The sequence below is a fragment of the Podarcis cretensis genome, assembly GCF_951804945.1.
Source record: "Podarcis cretensis genome assembly, chromosome: 8".
In the NCBI taxonomy this organism is placed as follows: Eukaryota; Metazoa; Chordata; class Lepidosauria; order Squamata; family Lacertidae; genus Podarcis; species Podarcis cretensis.
Genome location: NC_137177.1, coordinates 72257557 through 72281818, shown reverse-complemented (window position 1 = coordinate 72281818; position 24262 = coordinate 72257557). Strand labels below are relative to the sequence as shown.

Sequence of the window (24262 nt, the reverse complement as noted above, 5' to 3'; positions counted from 1 at the left end):
CATCATGATGTCACTTTATGTAACTGATCATGTGATTAAAAGTGGCAAATTCTCTTATAACCCCATCACAATATGTGGAGGATATCTGCATTTGTATTGGAACTTAAAAAAAAATATTTTTATACGTGGAATCATTTTTAACATGTTTGCATTGTTTTCAAATGTATGAAATTGTTTTTTATAAAGGAGCCGCTTTCATTTTTTTTATTTGTTTATGCATTTTTCAGTTACAATCAGTTATATTTATTCCTGTTACTTACATTTTTTCCTATCCCACCTTGCATGGACTTCCCAACCTATCTTTCCTTGACATCCTAACCCAAAAAACTTTGGTTTGCTGCAACTCCTTAAGCTTTCCACTCTTTCCCTCCTCTTTCTTTCAGTCTTTGTTGTTTGCTGCTGTTCATACGTAAGTTTATATTTTTACCACTTCTTTTTATATACAGTACTCTTCTAGTTGTTCCCACTCGCTTATCACTGTTTTTCTATTTGTATTTCTTGTTTTGGCCATCATGATGACTAATTCTCCTTCCACATTTTATCATAGAGTACCCTTGTTGCTGCTGTTGCGTAAAGGAAGAGGTTTTTTACTTTATCTGGAATTTCCTATCCTATTATAGGTAACAGGAATGCTTCTGGCTCCTTGGAAAAGGAACATTTAATCATTTTCTTTAGTTCTTCATAAATCATTCCCCATAATTTTTTTGTGAGTTCGCACTGCCGCCACAAATGAATTAACGAGCCCTCCTCGTCTAAACATTTCCAGCCTAAGTTGGATCCTCTTTTATACATTTTAACCAGTAAAGGAGCTGTTTTTAATCTGCTTTTACACTTGCTTTATGGCTATCAACCTTTTGTAATTGTCAATTGTATATCTTACAATGCCACCTCTCTCACCACATTTGGAAGTCCAGCCTCCTCTACAACCAAATGTGAAAGACCTCACACTATTATTCTACCTCGGGAAATGAATCTGGTGGTTTATCTCACCTCATCCCAGAGGTTAAGAGCATAATAAGAGCCTGCTGGATCAGGTCAATCTAGTCCAGCATCTTGTTCTCATAGTGGTCAACTAAGATGCCTGTGAGAAGCCTACAAGCAGGGTTTAAGCCCAAGGGTCTTCTCCCCTCCTGTGGTTTCCAGCAACTGGAGTTCAAAAGCATTACTGCCTCCAACTGTGAAGGCAGATCATAGCCATAATAACCAGTAGCCTTTGATAGCCCTCTCCTCCAGAAAAGTCTCAGGAATCTTCAATCAGCCCTGTATCGGGAAATTTTTGATGTCTGATGTGCTACAATTTTTTTTATTTGTGCTGTAAGCCATGCAGAGTGGTTGGGGAAACCCAGCCAGATGGGCAGGGTATAAATAATAAAATTATTGTTATTATTATTAATAATAATAATATGCAAAGCAGGTGCTGCACCGCTGAACAATGACCCCTCCCCATACAGATGATTAAAGAGTATGTTTTACATGTTGCCCAGGTGCCCTCATTCTGATGTATCACCACAACCTTCAAGGTCCTTAGAATTGCAGAAGGCAGAGGCCATCACACCAGATCAGCCACTGTTTCCCTTCCTTGAAAACACCAGACCAGGCTTGCAAGTGGGAGAAATGGGGGACAACACAGGCGGCAGAGTCCTGTGGCAAGAAGAGGCAGGGTGTGCCTCGTTTCAGAATCCATCCCTTTAACTCTGCCTCACAGGGCTCAATGGGAAGAACTGAAACAGCCCTCACGTATTTCTTAGAATGATGGAATCTTGAGCTTTACAAAGAATGACAAAGAAAAAAGAAGGCTGGGAATGAGCTAATATACAGACAAATACAGACCCTGCAGCAAAACTGGGACAGTGTGGAATATTTCTCCCCATCAGTTTTCTTCCTACCTACTCCCCCCACCCCACAAGTCATCATGCCATGGACATGCTTACTGGGCTGTTTCAAGGCTTTCCCCTCCATTTGGGGTATTTGGGGGGGGGGGGGTGAAGCATGTTTGAAGAATGCACTTGTGCCCAATCCCAACTACACTTTCCAAGCTTCTAGAGTGAAAAGTCATGGAAGTTAAACCAATTTGTTACTAGTTCAAGTTTATTTTTCACTCTTTTTGCTTATTCTAGATTAAGCTGTACTACAGATGATGACGAATTGAATAAAGAAATTGCTGGAAAAACATTGTTTCAGCAGGACTATTTCCTTCTCATCCTTTATCTAGGAACTGTGAGCAAGCTGAACATATTGTTAAATGCAGACTAATAGATGTTGATCTACAAGGACTTTGTCCTTCCCTTCCCCATTCACTCTGTCTTAATTCTAACCCTTGCTTAAACCAGTTATCTGGTTTAAGGAAGCTTTTTTTCCTTTTATTTGGCATGCTTTAATGCCTTACCCTCAAAACTTTTTAGATGGATATAATAAAGCTTCTGTAAGTAGCAGATATTGTCCTTTGAATAACAAAGAGGTGGAGTCAGTTTTTCATGTTCTTTTTCAATGTAGACTGAAGCACAAAACTACAGAACTCTGATATATCACATTGTGCAATCTTTCACTAGTCAATCTTCACAGTCTTGGTCAATCATTTCATTGGAGGGCTCTAACTTTTAAAATCATATGACAAACTCCAAGATTCCTAAATGTAGTGATTTCACTTAACTCATCATCGCTTTTTATCTGAGCTCATATATTTTTATGTTCTGCAACGTATTTATTTTATTTGTGGTCAGAAAATAAATAATATCTGGATATGGAAGCAATTCAAGAAGGCCAATTCACACCATGCCTGTTTTTCTTCCCCAGCTGACACCCCGCCGGGCTTTTGGAGGCCACGGTTCTGGTTGGGCTGGTTTTTCCTTTGCTTTCCATTTTAATTTCCAGACTTATAAATGTCTGCATAGTAAGTCACCCAAGTGTATAGAAATCACTACCTTATTTTGTGGTGCCCCAGTTCTACTTCCAAACTGATAGGCACTCGACCACCTGAGTTTGCCATCAGAGGGAATTATAATGTATTAACTGCCTATCCCAAAAACGATTTTGAAAAGAAGAGTGTTTTATATAAAGGTATTCAACAGCCGGGTATGAAAACAAACATACAACACTGTCTTATCAGACCACAGGTTGACCTGGCTCTTCACTGCCTAATCTAATTGGCAATGCATCCCCAGCATCTTTTCCAAATTTGCTCTCTGAGGCCCTTTAAGACTAGGACTGCCAGGGAATGAATGTGAGATTTCCTACATGAAAATAACATGCTCTTCCATGGAGCTATGGCCCTTCCCCTAATAATTGTTCTAATGACATCCTAATACACACATACACACACACACACACACACACACACACACTGTTGCCACCATGCAAATCTCTGGCTTCAGCAGAGTTTCCAGTTAGCAGATGCTTTGCTGCAGCCTTTCCCTGTTGCTGCCTCTTTGTGTGTTTTGGCTGCATTTAGTTTGTCTTCTTTCCCGGAGGAAGGCCTGCTGCTTGATACACCTGTTAAACGACACGGAACAGGTGGCTAACCTTATGGGCTTCTCCCACCTGCAAGGAAGGAGCTTTTCATAAAGATTAAGGAGAAAAAGTCTTGCTATCTGCTCTGCTGAAGAAACAGCCACAACAAACAGGAGAGGGCTGAAGATGAATCGATCAATAGCTGATTTGAGAAGGAAGCATTAGCACCTTTTGAATTATGCTAGCGGCACACTGGAAGCTGCTTTGCATTGCACCAGGTTGGGTAGCTCAGCACTGCTGACTCTGACAGGCAGTGGCCCTCAGGGTCCTAGGAAAAAAGCACTGCTTCCTGAAATCTTTTCAAAGAAGGTTGAAAATAGAACTTTCTGCAGGAAAACAACTGCACCATAAGAGCTTATTCTGCCCTTTCTCCCCAACTCCCAAAATAGTGGTTCCCAATGAAAACAAGTTGTAGAGCTATTTAAAACTATTTAAAACTTTGAAAGCAGCCTTCTTCCAACAAGCCAGACTGCTCACCCATTTAGCCCACAGCTATCTATGCTGACAGAACAAAGTCTTTCCTGAAGCTGCTATCAAATACCATTTTTCTGGGGACTGAAGCTAGGATTTGTATTAGGCAGAACTTTCAGCACATCAAAAGTCTGCCTCAAATTTGGAGGTGGCAGGGAAAGGGAGAACAAGGCCACCACCCCTACTTTTGTGTTTTTTTGAGGTGGAACAAATTTTCAGCGGCGGGGGCTCACTGGCACTTCCCTGGCTCCTTGCTATTCCTGGCTAGAAGATATCGCTGCCTGCTGAAAGTGTTTGTTTCATCAAGCATATTTAGTGAAATTGTTTCATCATTGGTCAGTCATTTGTTCTGTACTTAATGATTTTATAAACCTATGGTGTTTTAACTATTTCATTGTAAGCTGCCATTATGTTTTTCTTATGGGTTGCCTACTTATAAACAAAGAAGTATCGGCTATATACAGCACTTCAGTGTTTTGGAAATCTATTTTAATCTACTAACATATTACCTGTCCATAGCTTCTCCAACAGAGGAAAAACAAAAAAAGTCAACAGTTGTTGCTAAGCTCTTCGCACTCTGTAACCATGAGGACCAGAAGCATGCAGGGGTTATTTTAAAATAAAAGTTTCTCAGGAAGCCTATTTTCTCCACCAGATTCCAAGCTGTTAAGCACAGAAAGATGCTAGATCAATGATCCAACAGCAAGATCAGCCTCACGCACTTTGTTCTTCAGTTATTCCAGCAAACTGATAATGTCCAAATGAGAAGCATTTTATGCATCAGCTTCTCTCAATTATCCTGAACGATTATTGCTGTTGGCAGACTTAGGAAGCTTTAGATCACATATATACACAGTTGTAGAATACGTAAATAGGATGACTAACAGATCTAGGAACATTCAATCCCCTGAATCTTTAATAACATAAATAAATGCAAACAAGAGCTAATTTTAACTGAGTAATGTCCTGCCGCTTCAAACAAAACTGGAAAATGTGTCATAGCTATTATTTTTTTCCAAATACAACTATAAAAGAAGCCATCACACTTTCTAATGTATATAAAGTGTTCATTTCTACAGGGCTGGAATGAAGAAGATAGCCCTGTATTACTCATTACCTATAGCCAGTGCTCCCCGCCCGCCCGCCCCCCCGTACTCACCATGAAGTTGTTGCAATAAGTGCCACACTTTTTAACAACAACAAAAGAGGTGCCGGTACTGCATAACCTTGAGTACCCCCTGGAAAAAAGCACTGCCTATATGCATGTTATGCATGGCATTCTACCAGAGACTGCCAGAACCCCAGACTTCCTGGTGGGTCTGGCCTGCAAAGGAAGAAATAGAAGAAACTAGATTTCTAGTATGTGGCAGGCCCCCGACTACCCACAATCTCTCCTGGAGGGAATACCAAATATCAGTTTTTGGTAGCCCTTTCACGCATCATGCTTGGAAATATCTAAATTCAGCCTGTGTAGGAAGATGCTTACAGGTCAGATTCCTTATCCATCAAGGAACCATCTTCCCCTACCTCTTGTAGGAAAACTTCACAGGTGGGTGGGGCCACCCGCCTGTCAATCACCTGATGCGACTGGGCCTTCAAAGCATCTTGCATGACTTGCAAAGGGATGGTGCTTTGAAGTGTGACTGATGGGCAGGGACTTCATGTCTGCTACATCTCTACAAGCTCCACACATGTCACATATCACATGTCACATAGGGGCAGGACAGGTTGGTATCGTTTGGGTGGGGAGCATCCCGAGCCAAACTAGGACCCCTGCCAGACCAAAATTGGCTGATGGGATGGAGGGTCCCCACTCCTACTCTAGGTCCATATTGTCTATTCTGGCTGGCAGCAACTATTCCTTGGAATACTGCACTTTTTTAACACCTTAGAGGAAAGCCTACCCAGGCATATAATTTTATTATGTATATCTGGGTTTTTTAAACTGTTGGTTTTATCTGTATTTTGATATTTTATAATGTATGCTGTTTTTAAAGTCTGTTTAATTAATATTTTCATGTGAATTCATAAAAACCTCTTAGAGATATTATTAAGCAGTATATAAATTTTGCTTTAAAAATAATATAATTCAAGCACTGGTTAACTATGGGGTAGTTTCAGCTAAGCAGGTGAGGCAAATTCTGAGAAAAGGAGAGAGACAGAGAGAGAGAGAAAGGGAGAGCGATTCCCAACGTTAGCCAGTAGATCAATTGAAATTAATAGGCATGACTTGGGCCCACTAATTCCCATGGGTCAACTGCTGGATAGAACCCCAAGCCTCCAGTGTGTCCTCTCTTGACAGCAATCTACTTTTTTAAAAACTAAAAAGTCCCAAAAGTCTTCTCCTCCCCTAAAGTGGAATGTTATCCGAGCCTTTTCTGATCCTGCCTGCTATGCAGGGAAGCAAAGATTTGCACACAGCCAGCCAAGACCAAGTTCTGAGTCTCACAGGCTTCCACAAAGCTGGCCGTTTCTTTGTTCCACCCAGAAGTGCTGGTTATTTGGTCCCCGCAATGGCCTCAATTCTGGCTGGACCTTGATTCCCTTTCCCCTCTCTCTTCCAGCAACTCCTGGGCTAGCTAAGCCTAGAGCCACAACTTTGTAGCGTGGCCAGGGAAAACCTTAGAGGGAATAAGTTGCATTTTAAAAAAGCAAATGTTAGAGAGCCATCAAGTGGTAGAAAACAAGTACAGAACCAGCTGCATGTAATTTTGCAAAGCAATGAAACACTAAAGACCTTCCTGCTTTATCACCAATTAACACGATTTCAAAGACAGTATTTTGGTTAACGATATTTCACAACTATCAAACCTCTAATACACAAAGAGTAGTATACACACAATATTCTTAAGGCAACATATATTTAACATTTTTTTCTATTCTGCTTTTCTTTGTGAATTCAAGGTGGATAACAATTTCAAGTTTGATCAAAATATCTGGATTACAAATGACAAAATTTAGAATCACAGAAGCAGAATAAAGTTTCATCTATAAACAAGAAGTGTAGAGTGGGCCACTTGTTCATCACCAAAAAAAGAGGACATATTTATGTGTACACTTACAACTTTAGAAATAATTACCGTAAATTAAACAGAAACACAATGCATCTCACCATAGTGGGGAAGACTATGACCAGGTGGTCTGTGTGCCTGTGCTGTCTGCTGTCCAAGTGCTATGAATTGTTGATGGTAAAGTTCAAGACCCTTCAAAGAGGACTGCCCTCTGATAACCTTTCAGATGCAAGGACTGTCCTCTATAAAGTAGGACACACGGCCACCCTAGCAATTGCCTTTCCTTCTGTGCAGATTGCTGCTCCCTCTTCTGATGGTTCTTTCTCTTCAAATTGGACTTGGACAGGACACCCCTTCAAATACCATTTGTTTCCAAAAGGCATTTGTGTTGTATTATGTAAAGCTGAGGGAGGGTTTGGCAGCTCCTAACTTAAAACTATGTTATTACTAGCGGCCTCGTACCTGGCGTGGCTTGGGAATTCTAAGAACCCCTCCACCCCCCCAAAAAACAACAACAACACACCATTCTTTTTTAAAATCAGTGGCTAAAATCTGTGTAGTTTTGAAAGGTTCTGTTTGCCATTCTTGATTCAAAATGGCATCCATGGATTAAGTCTTGATTAAGAAACATTACACACTGCATTATGAGGGGAAGAAGATCTTTTTCTAATCTAATTAAGTCAATGGGATTGACATTGAGCATTAAAAGTACACCACTATCACCATGCTAGCTCAAAAATTAGGATCTGGAAAGATAATAATATGTTTATATATAAAGATGTTGTGCAGGGCAATATTTTAACATTTGTTGTCATGAGGAAAAGTAATAGTAATGCGTCCCCTCCTTTGAAAAGAACACTTTCACATTAGAGCAGTGATAACAGGTATCAAAACTGTTCTAAGCTTATCTCACCAGGCTACATTTTTCCAGTTATGATAAATAAAATAAAAAATAATTAGCCAGAGTTCAGTTGCCAATGTGAAAGAAAAGAAGGCAGCTTCCCTCATATTTGTAGGCAATATCCAAAAGCCAAAAAACCCCCACCCCTAACCTATTGGAAAATGATCAGTAAAATTATGAAGAAGATAATGGGATATGTTACTCTTTTCAGTGTTCTTATTTATGATATTATTTAGATGGTTTTGTTAGAGGTGAATATAGAGGGTTGGCTGCTTATATGATAATGCAGCCAGAATTGTATATGCAAAAATAAGTAAACAGAAGTCACAAATACTACCTTTGATAAAGGACTGGCCTGATAAATTATGGGATTGTGCTTTGATGACAAAATTAACATATTAAGATTGAAGCTTGTTGTTAACTAAAACAAACAAGCAAACAAACAAGATTTAAAGAGAACAAAAAACAAATTTATGACTCTTTGAAATAGAGGACTGTCCTCCATAAAATAGGACAAATGTTACCTTTCTTTTTAGAAAAGTATTGGAATGGTTAGGGTATTTGCAATCTGTTGCAGTAGTCAGAGAAAGGGGTCACCAACATGGCGCCCATGAAGCATGAACGCCCTCAAATGCCTTCCATAGAGCCCACAGAGTTCCCTTGCTTCTGCTCAAATTAGGCTTGAAAGAACCATTCTATTGTAGCCAGTAATATAGGTTGTGGAGTGTTCTTAGTATGTGGCAGGCTGCCTGTTCTGCAAACCAGCTGAGCAAGAAAAATATGGATTTCAGAAGATTTTAAACTGCACCAACTACCATTAAGATTCTATCTGCTTAGCTACAAATACACTAGGCTAGATTCATGTGAGACAATCTCTGAACACATCTGACATCTTAACAGACAGATAATCAGCAGGTGCCCATTTTTTAATTTCCGACATTATTATGCATGAATGGCCTTTCTGCATGCTCTGAGCAATGCAACAGGACAAGCCATACCAGAATATTCAGAAAAGTGAGGTGAGGTAGAGTGGGGGAGGGGGGGAGGTATCTTAAAAAGAAAGAGGAAAAAGACCTAAGAAACTGCTAAGGGCAGCAATCCCACCAAAATATGCAATAAAGAGATTTATACAATATGTAAGCCTGCCAAAGGGCAGCAAGATCACACTGGTGTTCCAAACAGGCAATATTTAGATCTAGAAAACTATGAAAATACAATTCAAATTTTAAAATAAATTATCCGGGCTGAAACTTTTAGAGAACAAACTCAGTTAGGTTATTCAGCTATTTAAAAAAGACATCCACTGATTAAAAAAGTATGCAGTCTGAAGCCAGCAGCACTGACTGGATGAGAAGATATGGTAGAATGCTCAGATGCTGAGGGAATTTAAGAGAGCTGCAGTCCAACTTCTGTGAGGGAAGAAAAAGCTAGAAGTCTGGGTGGTGGTAAAAACCTGCACAAGAACAGGCTGAGGGCAGGGATGAAGTTCAAGAATGTAGGGAAGCTTTGGAACAGGGAGCAATAGGTAAGGAAGCTCAGTGCTACTTTCTTGTAAGAAATCTCACAGTACAGATGCCCCTATAAGCCATACAAAGGGCCCCGTAGGCCGTCTATTGAAACCAGAAGGCAGGAAAGATCTCATTATTGTATGGATTCTCATGGCGCTCTTACCTCGTATACAGTTCCATTGGCGCAGTGAAGCATTCCGTGACCTTGTCTCTGGTCCAGGATCCAGTCTCCTTCAAACTCATCCCCATTTCTAAAAACAAATAAGAAGGTGAAAATTCTCAGGTTGCTTGAGAATTCAAGAAATAAATACTTACTCCAAGATGACCAAGAGAGAAATAGTAGCTGGCTCAGAAATGCTGCTGGTTAAGTTTGAAATTTAACGGGTAATTTATTTATCTATATCCTTCACATCTACTAAAAGTATCCATAGCAGCATGCAACATAATAATGATGGAAGGCACTCTACGCCACTGAGGCAACTTGAGCCTCAGGCGACAATAATGAATCCAGAGTACCTCCACGCTATTTTAATTACAGGTGCTTATAACTTAATGTTTGTTTCACTGTTTTTTTATAGTTGTAAACTGCTAAGAAGCCTATTTCTGGCATTAAATGGTATATAAAATAAAATTTTGATTGGGCACTCCCACTGCTATTTTTCTTAATGGTGCACCATAACCACTTACGCAAAACTGACATCACAAATGGTTTTGTTTATGCTTCTGCATCCTCCTTGGGCTGTCTGCCAATTGGTACTATTGTTGCCTACTCTGCTTGACTTTGCTTCAGGTATGAATGAATCCCTGACACAGTCCATGATATGATTTGTTGGTGCTGCTTTTTGAATTGACACTCGGTAGTTTCAAGCTAAACCTGAAAACAACATCCAGTTAAGAAGAACAGAATGGGGGGGGGGGGCTTACTTGAAGATCATTTTCCCTCCTCCATGTTTTTTGTTGCTATGGAAGCTTCCTTGATATATTTGTCCATCCTTGTCAGTCAGTAACCCGTGGCCTGAAAAGAGGAGGAAAATGGTAGCAAAAAATGGAAGAAGACTTCCATCTACCAACCAAGAGCAAACCAGAAATGTGCTTCCTAATTTCAATGTTTATTTGTCATGTCCAAAGCAGAGCCCTCAACTCTTCCCATTCCACCCCAAGACCAAATACATAAGCTCCTGACTCGGGGATAGAGCTTCTAGCCATAATAATGTTTCTCCCTCCACTATTGGGATAATATGCCTCTGAATACCAGTTGCTGGGAATCACAGGTGGAGAAAACTGTCGTACTCAGCTCTGGTTTCTAGGCTTTACTTTGGGGCACCAGGTTGGCCACTGTAAGAAAAGGGTGCTGAACTAGATGGGCTACTGGTCTGGTCCAGAAGAGGTCTTCTTATGTTCCTATTGCATATCTGAACATGGCGAGTGGAGGGATATTTTCAAGTTCCACACCTGATTGTGCAAGTAAGTGTGGAGGATAGGAAACACAAGTCCCTGGGGCATCCTGTCCCCCACAAGGCATTGCACAATGTCCAAAGTGACTCCTAACTTCACTCAAATGCACTTCCAATCAGTCCCTTGACTTAAAGGTGTTTCTGTGCAAACAGAAAGCACTTCCACTCATGCAAACCCACCCTGTCCAGATTTTCACCAATGCCATCCAAAGCACTGCAGTCCTTCAAAGGGTGCTACTGATAGCTGCAGAACCCTCCAGAACAGTACGGGATGTGACATGAGGGGTATAGCCAAAAATCTGAGGGTGGTGGTGGTGGTGCTTGCATAAGTGGAAGTACTTTAAACTAATATAAACCAGTGCTTCTGATTAAACTGGAGCCTTAATCTAAATCCTAAGACTCTAGACTGTTACAATATATTTTCGGGCCTGAAGCAGGGAATTCAAATGCCACCCCTTACAGCCCACCAGTTAACATGAATTCACACGGGGCAAAAATTCACTAGGAAATGTATATGTGCAAGAGCAGCTCTTATCCTTTCAGCGGGAATTATAACAGAAAATGTACTGGTGCATTTGATCTAACACAGGGATGGGGGACCTTTGACCCTCCAGATGCTTTTGGGCTCCACCTCCTGCTGGCCCCACCCAGCATGGTCCATAGTCTGGGATGATAGGAGCTGCAGTCCAGCAACACCTGGAAGGCCATAGGTTACCAATCCTTGGTCCTGTATCAACTTTTTAAAATCGCATGTAAATAAACTCACAATATGGAGTTGGGTGTGTGTGTGCTGCTAAGCCTTGCCCTCTCTGGCATGTCACTCTGCAGACCTTTTACAAGTGTAAGGGCAAACGTGTGAAGCAGGGAGTCTCCTCTTTTTACTGAGGCTCCCCACACAATTCACAACCTTTCAGACCTCTGCCCTCAAATTTGCAGAGGGCCGTAATATCGATGAGCTGGAGCAGGTGGGATCTGGAAGTACCACTGCTCTCCTTCACTTAGGATATATATCTTACCTATTCCTTATAAGTGATGGTGGTATCATTTTAGAAACAGTAAGGACTCAGCTACATTAGTAAAGAAGCAGCAATTTGAATGCGCTATAAACATGCAACACCAGATGGTGCCAGGAATTTTTAAAATGCCATTTTCCATAGGGATTTTTTTCTTTTGTTATAATGATCTGATTTCTGACTTATTTATAGAGTTCCGTCGTCGTCGTCCCCTCCCTGTGTTTAGATCCACCCTAAAATGGAATGTCAGTACACTATAGTTACTGTGCAGGAAAGATCGTAGCTCAGTGGTTCAGCACCTGCTTTGCATGCAGAAGGTTCTAGGTTGAATCCCTGCATCTCCAGGTAAGGCTGGGAAACAACCATGTCCAGAGAGCTGCTACCAGTGTGGACAATACTGAACTAGTCAGACAGCAGCAGCTTCCTGTCTTAAGGGAAGGGTGCTGGCTGAATATTAGAACGTTTGTTTTGCATGGGGAAGGTCCCAGGTTCAGTTATTGGTGTCTCCAGGTAGGGCTGAGAGAGACTCCTGTGGAGAGCCACCACCAGCCAATGTAGACCATGTGTGGGGAGACTTTGGGTCTCCAGATGTTGCTGAACTACAATGTCCATCATAGGTAAAGGTAAAGGTACCCCTGCCCATACGGGCCAGTCTTGACAGACTCTAGGGTTGTGCGCTCATCTCACTCTAGAGGCTGGGAGCCAGCGCTGTCCGCAGACACTTCCGGGTCACGTGGCCAGCGTGACGAAGCTGCTCTGGCGAACCGGCACCAGAGCAGCACACGGAAACGCTGTTTACTTTCCCGCTATAAAGTGGTACCTATTTATCTACTTGCACTTAAGGGTGCTTTCGAACTGCTAGGTGGACGGACCGAACAACGGGAGCTCACCCTGCCGAGGGGATTCGAACCGCCGACCATGCGATCGGCAAGTCCTAGGCGCTGAGGTTTTACCCACAGCGCCACCCGCGTCCCTCGCCACCCACGTCGCCACCCGATGTCCATCATACCTGGCCACTAATCATGCTAGTTGGGGTTAATGGGAGCTGTAGGTCAACAATATCTGGAGGGCCAAATGTTCCCCACACCTAGTATACACAGTACAGTGGTGCCCCGCAAGACGAACGCCTCGCAAGACGAAAAACCCGCTAGACGAAAGGGTTTTCCGTTTTGGAGGCGCTTCGCAAAACGAATTTCCCTATGGGCTTGCTTCGCAAGACAAAATGTCTTGCGAGTTCCTGCGGGTTTCCCCCCCTTTTCCTAAGCCGCTAAGCCGCTTATCAGCTGTTCCGCTGATAAGCCGCTTAACAGCTGATCGCTAAAAGCCGCTAAACCGCTAATAGCGCTAATCCGCTAAGCTGTCAATGGGCTTGCTTTGCAAGACAAAAAAACCGCTATACGAAGAGCCTAACGGAACGGATTAATTTCGTCTTGCGAGGCACCACTGTACTGATTTAAGATGGGTCAGTGGTATGATTCTGTATAAGGCAGCTCTCTATGTACTTGCATACAAATAAAAAGAACACTTGGGTGGAGATAAAGAAATCTGCTTATCTTTGCTATTTTTAATGATGTTCCAAATATGCAACCTGGTGTGTCTAAGAGGGGAACTTTCCTAGTTCCATGGCCTCAACCCTGTCTTTCAGCTTACCTTCTCGCATTCCATAGGAGAACTCCCCTTCATATTTTCCACCATCTGCATAGCGAATGACTCCATGCCCGTGCAGCTCTCCAAAGAGGAACTGGCCAGAATAAGTATTCCCTTGAATCAAATATATGATAAAGTAAAACACAGGGAGGAAATTGCTCCGGCAAATGCGACTTAATAATCCTTGGTGTTCCAATAAAGATTTTGACCGTTCTGTTCTTGATACAAGACATTACAAGTGAATAATTACCAACCGCTTTTTATTACCAGGGCAGCTTAATCAAGAACAAAGGAAGTGTTCATTGGGTCTTTATCTTACAAACTAATGGAATCGTAATCCGTATTCCTTTAGGTCTTTAACACCAAGGTATCTTAAAATGACATTAGTGCCATATTAAAAAAAAAGAAAATAAAAGATTCGTAGTATGTTCTTTATGGTTAAGGGATGGGTAAGAAGTACTTTAATTTCATAGTCAACTTAACAGCTTTTTGATGGCAGACAGTCATTCAAACCATTCATTAAAGAGAGCAGGAATGAAGTAGCACTATGAATACAATTAGTGCCATGGTCCTAAGTCCCCTTGGACTAAGTGAGACTTACTTCAGAGTAAACCTGCTCAGGCCTTGCATGCTTGAGCCATTGCATACCTTACCAGCTTTCTATAAACAAAAGCATTTCAAAACAAGAATAAATGAAATTTGAAACTAAAACTGAAATGGATAAAGGGTGGTTGAATAAGCAGGATTTGCATTGCATCTTTGAAACTATGGATGGCGGAAGAAGAAGCAGCCACCTGCAATTTTGCAAGAAATGTGAATGCAGTTACATGTTTACACACAGGCAGCACATTAATCTCTACACAGAAGCACCTGCCTCCATGAATTTTGCAATATGTGAAGCATGTGAAATAAGCAGGCTGCAATGAAGAAAGAACGACCCCCCCCCCCGTATTTATACCTATACACAGGCATAAGAGGATGTTTAGATTGCAGGCAATAAGCTTTGGTGACAAGGAGGAATGAAGTAACCTGAAGCCTAATTCAATAAAAGAGTCCATTGGCAAGAGATTCTTATGGGACCATATGAAAACAAAATCTTAGAAAAGGGCTGTAGCTCAAGGGTAGAGCATCTCCCTTCCATGGAGAAGGTCCCAGGTTCAATCCCTGGCACCTCAAGTTAATAGGACTTCAGAGAGAAGGAGATGTGAAAGACAAAATACGTAGAATAAAAAAACAACAGAACAAAAATTTCTGAAAGAAGCCATCCAACAAGATGAATGATAATAAAAAGATGAATGTTATCCAGCCGCCCTGGAAGGTGGATGTTACAATTATGTAGCTGGGAGTGAGTGGATGGAAGTAGTTTTATACCCAGCAGGACACTTGCCTGCTCTGGTTTAAAATAGGGCCCCTCTCAGGAGAGAGATGGGAGAGGAATATTAGATGGTCTAGTGGGTGTTGCATCATGAGTCCATTAGTGCTTCAGAGATGGGAAGAGTAGGGCACATTTGTATGCTTGGCAGTAACCTTTTGTATGTGAGTTACAATAGTGAAGAGTATGAGCAGTTGCTTGATAGATATAATGTATAATATACTCTGCCTTGCAATGCTCTCTGACTTTATTTATGTTGCTATTATGTTTAGGCATATGGAGATTGTTTATGCATTTTTTTTGTTTTGTTTTTTATATAAATCATTTGACATGGTTTTTATTGCACTTATTTGTGTATACATAAATATTTATATATTCCTATCTACTGTAAACTGCTTCAGATAGTAAAAAGACTACAAATGGAAATAATAAACAAACAAGCAAACAAACAGATGATGAGCAACAAAAACAGGCCATAAATCACAGAAGTGACCCGTCTAGCTATCTTAAGCAGGTAAGCAGAAGAGCTTATTTATTACATTTATATCCCAGCCTTTTCTCCAAGGAGTACATGGTTCACCCCTCAGTTAACCCCTATAACGACCCTGTGAGGTAGGTAAAGAGGCTGTGACTGGTCCATGGTCACCCAGTGACATTCATGACCGAGTGGGGATTGGAACCATGATCTTCCAAGTCCTAGTCCGACACTCTAACCAGTACACCACACTGGATTCCTGGAGTACAGTGGTACCTCGGGTTACATACGCTTCAGGTTACATACACTTCAGGTTACAGACTCCGCTAACCCAGAAATAGTGCTTCAGGTTAAGAACTTTGCTTCAGGATGAGAACAGAAATCGTGCTCCGGCGGCGCGACGGCAGCGGGAGGCCCTATTGGCTAAAGTGGTGCTTCAGGTTAAGAACAGTTTCAGGTTAAGAACGGACCTCCGGAACAAATTAAGTACTTAACCCGAGGTACCACTGTACTTCTGCAATGGGGCAGCTATATAAATTAAGTAGGTAAATAAAAACTGGGGAAAGAAAAATGTCGCTTAGAAAAGAATCTGAAATATTTTCCTTGAAGCTTGAATTTGTTTTATTCTGGATTGTTTTATTTGATGTTTTGTAAACTGCTTTGAGATTTTTGCTTTAAAATATAAAGTGGTATAGAAATAAAATGAACAAAAACAAAGTTCATTGATTAAAAATGAATGCCTAGACATTACAGTAATACCTCCGCGAATGTCCGCCTTGTCTAGCGTCTATTCCGGCAAACATCTGCGGCAAACCTGGAAGGAACAGAACGGGTTACTTCCGAGTTTGCCACTTGCAGGAGCGCTAAATCGTGCTTCGTGCATGCACAGAAGTGCAAACCGCTCTGCACACGTGCGCAGATGCAGCACTTTGCCCTGTGTCCTTTTTGGCTAGCAGCCAGGGCTCTAGAACGGCTCCCGGCCACAAAACGAGGTACGACTGTATGTTGTGGCGACCATAACCCATGTTTAAGGTGACATTTGGCAATTAGCTTATATACCTGAGTTTCTAACACCGATACCATGGTGCAATGTAGATTAAAAACCCAAAGCCTGAGCAAAGAGGAATGTCTTAGACTGGCACCTAAAAGCTGACAATGTTAGCATCAAGCGTGTTTTCCTAGGGAAAGCATAATTGTCCCATACTCTTGCCCCCTCATTCTTTTGGACATGATGGCAATCCTCTTTTCCTAGCCTCCTGGGTTGTTAGTTTTCTAAGCCCTCACTTAAGCCACTCCCCGTTTACCTAAGGCCTTCTTCTGCTTACCTTGTCCTTTGCTCTCTAGGACCTGGCGAGTTTAGCCAGAGGCCATTAGGATGAAAGCATCTCAGTCAATGACAAAGCATCAACATTTAAGAACAGAACTGCTTCGCCAATCCCTGACTGTACTACAATGTACAGAGAACGTACCACAAAAAACCCACCTGTAGATGCCCAGTATCTGAGTCCGTTGCCCTTAATTTCGCCATCTACAAACTCGCCTTCATAATAACTTCCATCTTTAAACAGCAATTTCCCGTGACCTGGAAAAAACAACAACCTGAAAGGTCTCAGCAACAACCAGAAACTGCCTGTTTTGAGGAATCCAGTGGATTGGAGACAGGGGGAAATAGGTAAGATAATCAAAATAGACAAGGAGACGGGCAGTACAATACTGCACATATCTAATCATTTTTTAAAAAATGGATGGGGATGGAGCTGATTATTTGGAGAGCAAGCAAGGGAGAGCCAGCCAGAGCAGCAACTTTTAAAAGCAGCAACTTTGAACAACTTTACTAGCAATCTCCTGATACCCTATGACAGAAGAAGTAATTCTTAAGCTTTAACTCTCTCTCAACTATTGAACCCTTGCTGCTGGGCTGCAGCTCGGTGCAACAGCTGCAGTGCCACCAGCAGGTAGCGCAGTGGTGGTGACTGCCCCACTGGTGGTGGTGTGACAGAGCAGGGGGCACTTCCTGTTTTGCCTCAAGTGGCAAAATGGGTCATACCACTCCCGATCTCAGGATCCCAGAATTTACAGCTGTCAGTTTTGAGGAAAGGCAGGCAAAGACCCACAGCCCAGGTGGGGCTTGCTAGCTCGGGGAGGAGTAGGTGACAGTCACATGCCTCATCAAGTGTCCTAGCCAGGACACACTGAACGGGAGCACTCCAAACCACAACATTTTGTTGCAGGTCCCACTTTGTGCTACTATTAACACCTCTTGCAAGCTAGAATGATACTAACCTCACAATGGCAGTGGACAAAGTTTGTTTCCCTTACCGTGTTTTCTCCCTTTCTTCCACTCTCCTTCATACTGGAAGAAAGAATTAGGGTAAACGTAAACTCCATAACCTGAAAGGAAGAAATGCAGAAGTATAAGATATCCAAAAACAGCAGTAGCAATTGAAATGAGGATCTTAAATACTTAAAATAAAAACAAAGCAACCCACTTTCAATATATACAATAATAAAAATTGTCATAAGTTTCCTCTATGCATTGAAGAAAAATTCATACGGTTTTGAGACTCATTTAAAGATTATTTGCTGTTCTTTGCCCTTAGCAACTGGCATTCAGACACTGATCCTACGCATGGAGAGTCTAGTTAAGCTGCCACAGCTAATAATCATAGACATGATTTCCTCTAATTCTTTTTTTAAAGTAACTAAGTGACCATTTGTGACAGCAAAGGATGTAAGTTAGGTACAGGAGTGGATAAGAAAATTATTTTTGCCAATCCTGAACCTGCTCAATGGATCTAGTTTTTTAAAAGGCTCTTTGTCTTAGAGGAAAATAAATAAGGGTTTGTATACAGAATGTCTCTGGTTCAATCCCCAGCATCTCCAGCTAACAGAATTTCAGGAGACAGGTAATGAGAAAGCCCTTTCTCTGCCTGAGATGCTGGAGAGCGGCTGCCAGTAAGAGTAGATCGTATTGAGCTAGATCAAGGTGATTATTTCAGGCTGAAGGTCACTTGGTCACCCCTCTGGGGGCTGCATGGCAAGAACTGCAATTCTCAAGGCTGCTTTCCAAAATACGTTCCCAGCAGCTGTTCTACAGTATTTTAAAACTTTTGCAACTTGCAACTTACACACATTTAATGTATGCAGTCAGCTTTACACGTTTGAATATATATATATTAAAAAGTGGGTGGGCATCCAGGAAAAAAGACTTTGGCAATCCCACCCACCATTGAACCCAATGTGTTTTGACTATACGCAATTTTGGCTTCACACACTATCCCCTGAATCTAGATTCAGGTAGGTAATCGTGTTGGTCTGACGTAGTCGAAATAAATAAATAAAATGTTCAGTAGCACCTTAGAGACCAACTAAGTATGTTCTGGGTATAAGCTTTTGTGTACATGGTATCTGAAAAAGTGTGCATGCACACAAAAACTTATAACCAGAACATACTTAGCTGGTCTCTAAGGCACCAATGGGGACGCGGGTGGCGCTGTGGGTAAAACCTCAGCGCCTAGGACTTGCCGATCGCTAGGTCGGTGGTTCAAATCCCCACGGCGGTGTGCGCTCCCGTTGCTCGGTCCCAGCGCCTGCCAAACTAGCAGATCGAAAGCACCCCCGGGTGCAAGTAGATAAATAGGGACCGCTTACTAGCGGGAAGGTAAACGGCATTCCATGTGCTGCGCTGGCTCGCCAGATGTAGCTTGTCATGCTGGCCACGTGACCTGGAAGTGTCTTCGGACAGCGCTGGCCCCCGGCCTCTTAAGTGAGATGGGCGCACAACCCTAGAGTCGGACACGACTGGCCCATACGGGCAGGGGTACCTTTACCTTTACTAAGGCGCCAATGAACAATTTTTTTTATTTATCCCCTGAATGTAACTCTCAAGTACATTGAAATCACCTTCATTATTATTTAATTCAGTAAAGTATATTATTTTAAATGGGGAAATGTAGGGGCAGCTTAAAGGGCCACAAAAAATCTTTTGGCATCAACGTTTCACAGCAGAGAACCTAGTCTAAGCTGTGTTTGACTGACTTTGGGGCAAGATTTCCATCATTTACACTCTAGTCACTGCCCACTGCACATCACTGTCCACAGCTCCATGGAAGCTGGGGCTCTTAGTCGTTTTACTGATGTATAGTTTTGAGATGTTTATTTCAGTTACACAACTTAAAATGTATAACTGTTATTCTCATAGGCAGTAGTATAGTTTGGTTTTGAATGTGTAATCTGTACTGCATTTCATTAATTGATTCTTTTTTCGATGCCATTTGTAAATCCCTTAGGGTTTCCTGTTGAAATATGAAGCAGTATAAAAACTTAAGTAAATAAATAAAATTGGCCAGGTTGTTCTCCCTCTAACTATGAGGCCCATAGTTTCCAAGCTGACTGCCAAGGCCAGAGCATGCTGACCCCCTAGTTCAAGGCCAAGGGCATCAGCTGGAGCAGAGTGATCTTTGGGGCAGGGAGGAACAGAAACAAGCTCCCTATAGTTTCTCTTTATCTGGCCTTATAAACAAAAAAATAAACAACAACTTTATGAGAAAATGTAATTATTACATTTACAGTGGTACCTCAGGTTACATACGCTTCAGGTTACAGACTCCGCTAACGCAGAAATAGTACCTCGGGTTAAGAACTTTGCTTCAGGATGAGAACAGAAATCGTGCTCCGGCAGCGCAGCGGCAGCAGGAGGCCCCACTAGCTAAAGTGGTGCTTCAGGTTAAGAACAGTTTCAGGTTAAGAACGGACCTCCGGAACGAATTAAGTACTTAACCCGAGGTACCACTGTACATTACCAAGGGGCTCAAGGTGGCATATATCAACCTCTCTCTCCACAACAACCCTGTGAGGTAGGCTTAGGCTGAGGGACTGACTGACTCACTCAAGGCTACCCAGCGAGCTTCCTAGCAGCTGAGTAGGGATTGGAACCTTGCTCTCCCATGTCCTAATCTGTGTGTGTGTGCGTGCGTGTGTGTGTTTGTGTGCAAAAGTAGCTAATAATAATAATATTATAATAATTTATTATTTATACCCTGCCCATCTGGCTGAGTTTCCCCAGCCACTCTGGGCGGCTTCCAGTCAAGTGTTAAAAACAACAGCATTAAATATTTAAAACTTCCCTAAATGTGGGTGATAACTTTCCCTATGAGGCTCTTGTCACCTGATAGACTGCTTCTGTCCATGGCGGTTCGATTTAGTAGTCACAGCGCATGACTGTTCCAAAAAAAAACAGGAAATCCCTCCCCCCCCCCCCCCAATTTCTTCTCATATAAATCCATCCAGTCCTCCTGGGGCAAGCTATCTATTCCCGCCGCCGCCGCCGCTCACCGTCCCGCCGCAGCTCTTTCACCTCCCCACAGTAAGATCCAGGCCTGGGGGCCGCCATGTTTCCATCTCCCTGGAGGACGCTACACCTTAGTAACAGATCCCTATCTCTGATTGGCTGTCCGGTTGTTAGGGGGAGGGGGATTCCTCTTCCTGGCCGGGCGGGGAGTGCGCGTTTGTTCAATGCGCGCGCGCAAAAGTGTAACGTGGGGTGGAGTTCATGTTCCCTGCTCAACCTGAATCTCCTGCTTGAACTCAGTGCGAGGCTTTGAGTGCCGCACGTGCTTACCTGAGGGAAAGTCCCATTGGATGCAATCGTGGGGGCTTGTTTCCGAGCACCGGATAGGCCTGTAAAAAGCATTTCCTGCGCAAAATAGACCCGTCCATCTTTATAGCCATTCCGGTTTTAACCTGCAACGCTGCAAACAATTATGCTGCAATTCTGTTGTTGTTGTTGTTGTTTAGTCGTTAGTCGTGTCCGACTCTTCGTGACCCCATGGACCAGAGCACGCCAAACGCTCCTGTCTTCCGCTGCCTTCCGCAGTTTGGTGAAACTCATGTTTGTAGCTTCGAGAACACTGTCCAACCATCTCGTCCTCTGTCATCCCCTTCTCCTTGCGCCCTCCATCTTTCCCAACATCAGGGTCTTTTCCAGGGAGTCTTCTCTTCTCATGAGGTGGCCAAAGTATTGGAGCCTCAGCTTCACGATCTGTTCTTCCAGTGAGCACTCAGGGCTGATTTCCTTCAGAATGGACATGTTTGATCTTCTTGCAGTCCATGGGACTCTCAAGAGTCTCCTCCAGCACCATAATTCAAAAGCATCAATTCTTTGGCGATCAGCCTTCAGCCTTCTTTATGCTGCAATTCTAACCCTGGCAAAATCTTAAAGGAGTTCCAGACTTGATGACTAGCAGGTTTATTATGGTGGAAACTTAGTTAACTCGGGTTCCTAAGGCCTGCAATCGTATGCACGTTTTCGGATATCAAGTCTTGTTGAATTTAATGAGGCTTATTAGTAAACATGTTTTGGATCACATCTTTAACAGGGTAGGGAGGTGACGCACTTGGTGTTGGTTGCAACTTAGTCACTTAATAATTTGTGACATCTAAATAACACCACCACCACCCTCAGGTCAGAGTGTGATGTTGCAGTGTGGATCAACATCTAATGATTATTACCTTATAAGAACAAAAATAAATCAATCTCAGTCAGGACATGACCCCCTTGTAGGTCTCGACCCAGCTATAGAAGGTTGGTGTTGCAAGGTATTTTGGGGTTGATCAACGTGTAATCATTACCACACTGACAGGTTGCACGGCTAACGCCGTGTTTTACAAACAAGGAGTTATGAGAAGTCTCTACCCCGAGGGAATTATGATGGTGATCAGGCTTGTCGTCACAACAACCCCGTGAGCAGTTTTTCAAGCCATACCAAATATATGAAGTGAAGAAGAAGAGCAGAGCCGCTGGTTCACTGCAACAACTTTGTTTACACTGACCTTCAGGGCTACATTGAGTACGGAGTTGAGGTTTGTGCCTGTTAGCACTAGTAACAGATTGGTTATTTGTCGAGTCGGGGTTGTGTAGCACCATGCATGGTACAATTATATAGCTGAGAATTAGTAGTATATAGTTTTTTTATATCATCCCTCCCCACAGGGTGACAGCTTGCTCTGGTGCAGAGCTGGACCCCTCCCAGGTGAGAGAGAGGAAAGGAGCAACTGGGTGGCCTGATGGGTATGAGGACATAAAGCCATTAGTGTTTCAGAAATGGGGAGAGTTACAGTGGTGCTGTGGGTTAAACCACAGAGCCTAGGACTTGCCGATCAGAAGGTTGGCGGTTCGAATCCTCGCGACTGGGTGAGCTCCCGTTGCTGGGTCCCTGCTCCTGCCAACCTAACAGTTCGAAAGCACATCAAAGAGCAAGTAGATAAATAGGTACCGCTCTGGCGGAAAGGTAAACGGCGTTTCCGTGCACCGCTATGGTTCGCCAGAAGCGGCCAATAAAGCGAGATGAGCGCCGCAACCCGAGTCGTCCGTGACTGGATCTAATGGTCAGGGGTCCCTTTACCTTAATGGAAGACAGAAGTGCCTGGCGTGCTCTGGTCCATGGGGTCATGAAGAATTAGACATGACTAAACGACTAAACAACAACAAAGGTAGCCATATTGGTCTGCTGTAGTCAAAACAAAATTTAAAAAATCCTTCCAGTAGCACCTTAGAGATCAACTAAGTTTGTTATTGGTATGAGCTTTAATGTGCATGCACACTTCTTCAGATACCAGAAACTATCTAAAGAAGTGTGCATGCATACAAAAGCTCATACCAATAACTTAGTTGGTCTCTAAAGTGCTGCTGGAAGTTTTTTAAATTTGTTTCAAGAAATGGGGAGAGTCTCTCATCTGTGTTTGCTTGGCAGTGATCTTACAGTTGTGATAATAATAATAATAATAATAATAATAATAATTTATTTATACCCCGCCCATCTGGCTGAGTTTCCCCAGCCACTCTGGGCGGCTCCCAATCAGTGTTAAAAACAGTACAGCATTACATATTAAAAACTTCCCTGAACAGGGCTGCCTTAAGATGTCTTCTGAATGTCAGGTAATTCTTTATCTCTTTGACATCTGATGGGAGGGCGTTCCACAGGTCGGGCGCCACTACCGAGAAGGCCCTCTGCCTGGTTCCCTGTAGCCTCACTTCTCGCAATGAGGGAACCGCCAGAAGGCCCTCGGCGCTGGATCTCAGTGTCCGGGCTGAACGATGGGGGTGGAGATGCTCCTTCAGGTATACAGGACCGAGGCCGTTTAGGGCTTTAAAGGTCAGCACCAACACTTTGAATCGTGCTCGGAAACGTACTGGGAGCCAGTGCAGATCTCTCAGAACCGGTGTTATGTGGTCCCGGCGGCCACTCCCAGTCACCAGTCTAGCTGCCGCATTCTGGATTAATTGCAGTTTCCGGGTCACCTTCAAAGGTAGCCCCACGTAGAGCGCGTTGCAGTAGTCCAAGCGTGAGATAACCAGAGCATGCACCACTCTGGCGAGACAGTCCGCGGGGAGGTAGGGTCTTAGCCTGCGTACCAGGTGGAGCTGGTAGACAGCTGCCCTGGACACAGAGTTAACCTGCGCCTCCATGGACAGCTGTGAGTCCAAAATGACTCCCAGGCTGCGCACCTGGTCCTTCAGGGGCACAGTTACCCCATTCAGGACCAGGGAATCCTCCACACCTGCCCGCCTCCTGTCCCCCAAAAACAGTACTTCTTGTGCCTCTGGTTACGTACTTAATTCGTTCCGGAGGTCTGTTCTTAACCTGAAGCACCACTTTAGCTAATGGGGCCTCCTGCCGCCGCTGTGCCACGATTTCTGTTCTCATCCTGAAGCAAAGTTCTTAACCCGAGGTACTACTTCTTGGTTAGTGGAGTCTGTAACCTGAAGCGTATGTAACCTGAAGCGTATGTAACCCAAGGTACCACTGTATCTTGTGTTGTAGGACTGTTGAGTGTGAGGACAGAGTCAAACCATAGGCTTTTAGGCATATAGTGGGGGTGGCAGACTTCATTGCCTTTTTGAT

The 24262-nt window shown here is 43.0% G+C and overlaps 1 protein-coding gene across 5 annotated transcripts in view; it reads right to left on the bottom strand.

The window, feature by feature from the left end:
* Positions 1-20819, bottom strand: part of MORN1 (MORN repeat containing 1) — a 125221-nt gene extending 104402 nt beyond the window's left edge. For 4 of the 5 annotated variants that reach the window (XM_079987020.1, XM_079987018.1, XM_079987019.1 and 1 more), the window contains exons 1-6: positions 20694-20814; positions 17679-17750; positions 16843-16941; positions 13516-13626; positions 10323-10413; positions 9562-9649 (exon numbers count right to left, since the gene is read on the bottom strand). In XM_079987020.1, the coding sequence (XP_079843146.1) occupies positions 9562-9649; positions 10323-10413; positions 13516-13626; positions 16843-16941; positions 17679-17750; positions 20694-20751 (519 nt within the window). In that variant the 5' untranslated portion in view covers positions 20752-20814. Of the gene's footprint in view, positions 1-9561; positions 9650-10322; positions 10414-13515; positions 13627-16842; positions 16942-17678; positions 17751-20693 lie in introns of all 5 variants that reach the window. The other variant, XM_079987021.1, reaches the window with a different exon arrangement.
* Between the last annotated feature and the right edge of the window lie 3443 nt (positions 20820-24262).